The sequence below is a fragment of the Gymnodraco acuticeps genome, unplaced genomic scaffold, assembly GCF_902827175.1.
Source record: "Gymnodraco acuticeps unplaced genomic scaffold, fGymAcu1.1, whole genome shotgun sequence".
In the NCBI taxonomy this organism is placed as follows: domain Eukaryota; kingdom Metazoa; phylum Chordata; class Actinopteri; order Perciformes; family Bathydraconidae; genus Gymnodraco; species Gymnodraco acuticeps.
The window spans coordinates 3,601,834-3,610,274 of record NW_022989843.1 but is presented as its reverse complement, the minus strand read 5'-3'; the positions used below and the strand labels follow the sequence as shown (position 1 = coordinate 3,610,274).

Genomic DNA, 8,441 nt, shown 5'->3' with positions numbered 1-8,441 from the left:
AAATGTCGTACTTGACAATATATGCAATTTGGTCACCAAGGAGGGTCAAGAGAAAAACGCCATTTTGTTTGGTGTATTTGATATTTTTGATGTCTACTAGTTTATCTAGCAAAACAAGTTAATGTTTTAGCATTTTGGGCATGGATTATTTTATATTTCATTTATGAAAATGTCCTCCAATTCTTGATGACCCAAATATGTTTTATGAAATTATATGCATTTAGAAAAACATAATACAATGTCAGACATAACAAACAATTAATGGAGTAGTCAATTTCCAACATAATCCTTTCTTTCAGTCAGTCAGTTGAATTTTTTCTTCATTTACCAATTTATAATGTCAATAAATACACATTGTAAGCCTGTTTGATGAGTACAACCGTGCACCACAGTTCAACCAATTGCTTTATTACTTTAATCAACATTAATAGTGAACTGACAAATTACAAAGAATTGCAACTTGCAGTATGCCCACCAAACAGTACTGGCAAGTTTATTTTACAATTTAAATTTATTTTTTCAGTACATTTAATAGTCACAACAGTTTAATACCCATATTTCAGGACTCTAATCAAAAAACGTAAAATGTTTAAAAATAATATCATCCAATACAGAAGCCCATTTCAAACTCAAATAACAACATTCATCCTCAAAAATCCAGTATTGGTCGAACTTTAGTGCAGATCAATTTACATCGTTCTTTTTATAGACTATTTCTACAGTGGTATATGGTCCATGGATACACAGATGGTTGACACATTTAAGAAAAAATAAATAAAGTGTAGTAGTCAGGTGTTCACGAATCTCCAGTTACAGAGCTAAATACCCTTCCACTTTTTCTTCGGCTTGTTTGGAAGCATCTGCAATTCTGTTATGATTCACTACAGGTTTTCTTTTAATTTGCCCCTTTGCACAGACATGCAGAAAACTCCACCACCTCCCCAACATAATAGCAAAACCCCCAGACTTTAAAGTTGTTTACCCTCTTTTTGTTGTTGTTTTGTGTCTCTTTTTTGAAGCTATCTTCTGTCTGTGGTTGTTTTGCATCTCTTTATGGTAATTTTGTACTCTTTGTATTCATTGTATGTCTCTTTGTGGTCATTTTGAGTTTCTTCCTGGTTTGTACATGTCTCTTTAAATTACATTTTATATATGAAGTCAATAGGGGCCCCTGACACTTTTGGCCCCTGGGTCTGAGCCCTGTGGGCCCATTCATTTATCCACCAATTAAAACAAATTAAATTTGGATTCTGAAAAACCAAAACAATAAATACATATTCTTTCCAGTGTTTGAATAAATAAACCGATATCCTTCATTACTTTGGATCTAACAAACCACAGCAGCAGGTCAGATGCTGCCGTCCTTTAAGGACCCGTAGATGTTATCCCTCAGACCCTCCCCAAATGTGAAGTTCTCCTCCGAGGTTCTCCTTGCCTCTTTGAAGAGCCTCTCGAACCTTCTCAGAAACACGATGAGAGCCACGAGCAGAGCCGCCTGCACCACCACAAACACAAACAGACACACCTGCGAGGTCAGAGCCAGGTCGCAGTACCAGTAGTGGCAGGACTCCAGGACCTCCTTCTCCGTTAAATACACCACCAGCCGCCCCCTCAGGCCAGGGGGGGAGCTGCAGTTGACGCCCAGATGTGACTTGAGGGAGATGGGCTGACGCAGCAGCCAGGCACGCAGGTAGAGGATGCCACAGTCACACTCCCAGGGGTTTCCATGTAGAGAGACGGAGCGGAGAGAGGTCAAATCCTCCAGGAGCTCGTTAGGGAGGTGGGTCAGCCGGTTGTTGTGGAGGAAGAGGGAGGTGGTCCCTGCATTGAAACTGGTGGGCAGCGAGGAAGAGGTGAGAGACCTGCTGCTGCAATCCACCTGACCACCATGACAGGAGCAAAGGTGAGGGCAGGCAGATGACCTTTGACCTCCACACAAGGGGAGCAGACACAGGAGCAGAAGCCCTTTCATGGTACCAATCACTGGAGAGAAGAGAACAAAGATTCATGTGTACCCAAGTGAACATTTGAGACTTGAGTATTTCTGACCCATGCTACTTCCTGCTTTGACTACTTTTTGCAGGCAAATACTGTACTTTTGACTCCATAATGTTAATATGACAACATCGGTTACTTTGCAGTTATATTTGTAACTCAAAATATTATCAACAAATAATCATTATCATCAGTAAGGACAAGATAATACTTTGACCCAAGGGGAAGAACATTATAAGCTAGACAGTAATTAAATAATAAACCAAGTTTTGGAACCTTTTGCATAAGGAGTGGGTCATTTTATACTTGAAAACTTTGAATGCACAGTTTTCCACCACAGTGGGATGCATTTACTTGAGTAAAGGGTAATTATTCAAATACTGGTAACTTGGATTAATTTTATGTTTTACATTCGACAAAAAGGAAAATAAAGAAGCAGCAAAGACTTGTTGTACCTCTTGTTAATCTGTAGGAACACTTAAAAACAGAAACTATTCCTACAATCGGTACACGGTCTGCTTTTGACTATATGTTATCTATCTTGAGAAAAAAAAAAGTGATAATTCAGCTGTCACTGGAGGGAATATGCAGGTTTAGCCACACATCAACCAGTACCATTAGCTATATTAAACAAGTTTGCAAAAAACTCAACTTTAATATTCCGCACTGCTGACTGGCATATCAATTAAGGAAAAAGTAGGCAAATGTACTGTCAAGGTAATGACTTCACATTGGAACAGTGTTATCTAAAAACAGATAAATTACATTCATGTACTTATTAATATTTCTTTGTAGTGTTATTGAACACTGTTTTATTTATGTTTTATTGATGTTTATTATGTAGTTCAAGAGCTGTTTGAATCTAAAATGATGAGAAAAACAATGAAGGTGTTCTTCAGTCGATCCAATCATTATGAAACTTAAAGCTCTTAATTGTATGTCAGCTCTATGGTTCTGAGTATGTACTTTGTGGCGTTGTGTGAAGGTGAAGGTTTTTTAATTGTTTTTCTGCCATATAGGAGGAGGTGGAGTTGCAGCAATCTTTGACTCAAGTTTACTTATCAATACTAAACCAAAATTAAATTATACCTCCTTTGAAAGCCTCGTTTTTAGTCTTACGCATCCGACCTGGAAAACTTTGCAGCCAATCTTATTTGTTACAGTGTACCGTGCACCAGGTCCTTATTCAGAATTCTTATCTGAATTCTCTGAGTTTTTATCAACTTTGGTTCTTAAAACAGATAAAGTAATTATCGTAGGTGACTTTAATATTCATGTTGACGATGATAAAAATAGCCTTACTGTTGCATTTAACTCTATATTAGATTCTATTGGTTTTTGTCAGAGTGTAAATAAACCAACCCACTGCTATAATCACACTCTCGACCTTGTTCTGACTTATGGTATTGAAATTGAGCAACTATTAGTCGAACCGCATAATCCTGCTTTATCCGACCATTTCTTAGTAACTTTTGAAGTACTGTTACTAGACTACAAAGCATTAGTCAAAAGCTCCTGCAGCAGAAACCTATCTGTTAGTGCTATAGCCAAATTTAAGGAAGAGATTCCACCAATACTTAACTCGATAGCATGTCTGCATGTAAGGGAGGAAACTTATACAAAATGTACACCACCCCAAATTGATCATGTTGTTGATAGTGCTACAGATGCGCTGCGAATAAAATTAGACTCTGTTGCTCCTTTGCAAAAGAAGAAAATAAAACAACATAGATTAGCTCCATGGCATAATGCCGAAACCCGCAAAATAAAGCAAAAGTCGAGACAACTTGAAAGGATATGGCGTTCCACTAAACTTGAAGAATCTCGTTTAATTTGGCATATTACTCTCAATGAATATAAGAAAGCACTGCGTAAAGCGAGAGCAGCCTACTACTCTTCATTAATAGATGAGAATAAGAATAATGCAAGATTTATTTTCAGCACTGTAGCCAGGCTGACAGAAAGCCACAGCTCGATTGAGCCTTCTATTCCCATAGCACTCAGTAGTAATGATTTTATGTGCTTTTTTAACGATAAAATTGTTACTCTTAGAAACAAAATTAATGACCTCTTGCCTTTGACCAGTATAGTGTTATCAACAGCTCCCGGGAACGTAAGTTCTAATATTACACTAGATAGTAAACTAGAATGCTTTTCAGCCATAAACCTTGAACAATTCAATTCAATGATTCTCTCTTCTAAACCATCAACGTATATGTTAGACCCAATTCCAACTAAGCTGTTGAAGGAAGTTTTTCCATTAATTAGCACTTATTTATTAAACATTATGAATATGTCTTTATTATCAGGCTATGTTCCACAATCATTCAAAGTAGCAGTGATAAAACCGCTTCTTAAAAGGCACAACCTCGATCCAGAGGTTTTAGCCAATTATAGACCTATTTCCAATCTTCCGTTCCTCTCAAAAATTCTTGAGAAAGCTGTCGCAAAACAGTTGTGTGATTACTTAAAAAACAATGATTTATTTGAAGCTTTTCAGTCTGGCTTTAGAACACATCATAGCACAGAGACAGCTCTGGTTAAAGTCACAAATGACATTCTAATAGCTTCTGACAAGGGACGTGTCTCTATTCTTGTTTTGCTCGATCTCAGTGCTGCATTTGATACTATCGACCATGATATCCTATTGCAAAGACTAGAGCACTTAGTTGGCATACAGGGAACTGCTTTAGACTGGTTTAGGTCCTATCTATCTGAACGCTCTCAGTTTGTACGTGTCAATGATGAATCTTCCACGCAAACCAAAGTTAGCCATGGAGTGCCACAGGGCTCAGTGCTCGGACCTATTTTGTTCACATTATATATGCTTCCGTTAGGCAATATTATAAGGAATCATTCTGTTTTCATTGTTATGCGGATGATACTCAACTATATTTATCAATCAAGCCTGATGAAATTAATCATCTAAATAAAATTCAAGACTGCCTCAAGGACTTAAAAACGTGGATGACCTTAAACTTTTTGATGTTAAACACGACCAAAACTGAAGTTATTGTACTTGGCCCGGAGAATCTACGAAACAAATTATCTAAGGATATACTAACTATGGATGGCATTAATTTGGCCTCCAGTGAGACTGTAAGGAATCTTGGTGTTATATTTGATCAGGATTTATCCTTTAAAGCCCACATAAAATCAATTTCAAGGACCGCCTACTTCCATCTACGTAACATTGCAAAAATCAGGCATATCTTGCCTCAAAACGATGCAGAGAAACTAGTCCATGCATTTGTTACTTCAAGGCTGGATTATTGTAACTCTTTATTATCAGGGTGTACCAAGAAGTCAGTCAAGTCGCTTCAGCTGATTCAAAATGCTGCGGCTCGTGTACTAACCAGAGTTAGGAAAAGGGACCACATTACTCCTGTTCTGGCTGCCTTACACTGGCTCCCTATAGAACACAGGATAGAATTTAAAATTCTTCTTCTCGCCTACAAAGCCCTTAATGGGCAGGCGCCATCTTACCTTAAAGAACTCAGTATACCCGTCCTACTAGGGCATTGCGTTCCAAGAATGCAGGGTTGTTGGTTGTTCCTAGAGTCTCTAAAAGTACAATGGGAGCCAGAGCCTTTTCTTATCAAGCTCCACATTTGGGGAATCAGCTTCCAGTTTGTGTTCGGGCGGCAGACACCCTATCCGTTTTTAAGAGTGCGCTTAAGACCTTCCTTTTTGATAAAGCTTATAGTTAGGGCTGATTAGATTCAGCCCCTAGTTTTGCTGATATAGGCTTAGTTTGTCGGGGGACATCTTACTTCTTCCTTCTCTCTGTCTATACCTGTGTACTCCAGTGGCGAGCCGTGACTTTTATACCTAGGCCCTTTGACCCCCCATTCCCTCGAAAAAAAAGAAGAGACGTCTCAACGTATACTTCAGCGGAATATCAAAACAGCGGCCCGGGGTGCAAAACGCATCAATGACAGCGACCCTCTACCACACAGAACAACACCATTTATATAAACACCTATCATGACAGGGCACCCACAGCCAAATAGCGATTACAAATGAATTAAGTCGGCACGGCGGCCCGCATTAAAAATGACTTAGGCCTACCTTTGATGATCAAATCACTTAAACACAAAGTCCATCCTCCTGCCCTTTTGGATGAAGCACTTGCGGGTCATTCAGCTGATCCTTTGTCACTCCAGTTTATCATTGTAACTCAATCTTGAAAATGACTCGGATAATAATTTCGCAACGATGTCATCACTATCACTGAAGTGAGCCATCATGAACGAACTTATGCTAATCATAAATCTATCGATCATAAATCTATCGATTAGATTTATGTTTCAAAAATAATAAAAGTAGGATAGACATGTGGATATTATCCGGCTGAACACAACGTGCATTTATCTAACAGGTTCGTTTTCCACAGACCTTATTTCGAGCTATTTTCCAAAATCCTATGGAGAAATCCCGTTGCTTTCTGTCGAGGGAATCCGAGCGCAGCTTACTTCCGGGTTTTAGGACGCGTCACTGCACCACTTGCATAGACCTCACAGCGGGCGGACTTGTCATAAAGTCCGCGAAAATAAAGCCCACCCATTTAGAGGGAAGATATGATTGGTCAATTGTACTGTCAGTTGACATTACTCTCTCGTTTAGTTACTATAGCTGGGCCCTCTGTGAATGTAGAGAGGGACCAACAAGCTCTCCCGTCTCACTCGCAGAGACGGCATTTAACCCTTCACATTCCAACAGAAACTGAACAGGCGGATTCGAAGGATTTATTTCTTTGGAAATATTATTTTAAATACAATTAAATCCAGTTATTTTGGTAAAACTAATGAAAAATGTAACAACAAAAAAATATAAAAAATAATATTTAAAATAATTTTTTTTTTTTTAATGTTTTCAAATATTATTTTTTAGAATATCTTAGGCCCTCACAGAGGGTCTAGAGGGCCCTGACGGCTCGCCACTGGTGTACTCTCATGTTCCGATTAACCCAGCTTCTCCAAATGTCTTTCTTTTTGGTGTCTATATATGCCGGGATCCGGAGTCATGGATGATCCTGCGCTCCTCTGTCCTGGATCGCGAGCCCTGGATCGCGAGTCGTGGCTGTGGTCCTGGATCATAGGTCCTGGATGGATATCCTCGTGGATTCATCTTCCTATTATACACACATGCATTTCCAAACATTTGGACTACCTATGTTGCAAATGTATTATCTTTTCAATTTACACACGGCATCTATTGCACATCTGTCCGTCCTGGGAGAGGGATCCCTCCTCTGTTGCTCTCCCTGAGGTTTCTCCCATTTTTCCCTTTAAACTGTGGGTTTTCTTTGGAAGTTTTTCCTTGTACGATGTGAGGGTCTAAGGACAGAGGGTGTCGTATTGTCATACTGATATTTTGTACAAACTGTAAAGTCCACTGAGACAAATGTAACATTTGTGATATTGGGCTATATAAATAAACATTGATTGATTGATTGATATATTCTTTCAGATCAGAACACCAACATTATACAATTTACTGAAACGTAGTACTGTGTTGATGTCATTGGTTCAATACATTACATACACAAGGAACATTTGACAACCCAAAGCATGCTTTCAGATGTATTTTTATCTAACTCATTGCGTCTTCTCTTAATCGAAATCTCAACCCTGAGGTCAGGACATTCCAGTCTGTGGCCGAAACCCCATGTGAGACCCCATGATAAACAGATAGGGCATAAAGCACTGACACCGTGTGTAGATTTAGGTGGGATACTATTTTTAAACTAATCTTTTACATTCTCTTTCCACTCCTTTAAAACAGTAGTTCTGCCAAACTGGACTTGACAGCTTTTTTTAATTACCATGATATTTTATTTTTGCATTATTGTTCTACTGATATGGTCCTTTGCATCAGAAATAAGGTTACATTAAATTGAGCCAGGAAACAATTGTTTAGCATCAATAATGTTAAGAAAGATACAGAACTAAAATGTCTTAGGAGAGTCATTTACCTTCAGTGCCGCGTGTCTTCAGGAGTGGACTGTGTTTCCCTCTGAGAGGCTGTGTGTGCGTGTGTGTATGTGTGTGTATGTGTGTGTTACAGCCAGCTGCCACCAACTGATAAAGACCTCTGACAATTATGAACACTCACAAAGACATCTAATAGGACATGGGAAGTATCTCCAACGACTCTTTATCTTAGCGGTTGTTATTTTTTAATGAATTAGGAAGTTCACTGGAAAATATGTTTGGTAAACTGAGTGATTGTGCACTTTAAAGTTTCATACAATTATTAAAGAGTTTTTAGTCAGCAGGTCAGCTTCAAGCTAAACAACTGTAATAATGATTGCTTAATATTATCAGTAATTTAATTACCTGTAAAAAGTTGTGTATTTAAGACATTGGTCTTAACAATGCATAATTACCAGTGATAGCAGAATACTTGGATATTTTCACTTTCACCTTATACTTATTAAACCC

The 8,441-nt window shown here is 38.5% G+C and overlaps 1 protein-coding gene across 2 annotated transcripts; it reads right to left on the bottom strand.

Annotated features, from left to right (window-relative positions):
• Positions 1-365: 365 nt before the first annotated feature.
• Positions 366-8,075, bottom strand: gp1bb (glycoprotein Ib platelet subunit beta). 2 transcript variants are annotated; one of them, XM_034237917.1, is made up of 2 exons: positions 7,973-8,075; positions 366-1,983 (listed from the first exon to the last, which is right to left on the bottom strand). In XM_034237917.1, exon 2 carries the CDS (start codon positions 1,970-1,972, stop codon positions 1,349-1,351), a length of 624 nt encoding a protein of 207 aa, XP_034093808.1. In that variant the 5' UTR covers positions 1,973-1,983; positions 7,973-8,075; the 3' UTR covers positions 366-1,348. The 2 variants fall into 2 exon arrangements, with proteins under 2 accessions (XP_034093808.1, XP_034093816.1); XM_034237925.1 differs by lacking the exon at positions 7,973-8,075 and adding an exon at positions 6,067-6,157.
• Positions 8,076-8,441: the final 366 nt, after the last annotated feature.

Bases quoted from the DNA above. Each gene is read 5' to 3' on its own strand.
- gp1bb (XM_034237917.1), bottom strand. From the start codon at position 1,972: ATGAAAGGGCTTCTGCTCCTGTGTCTGCTCCCCTTGTGTGGAGGTCAA.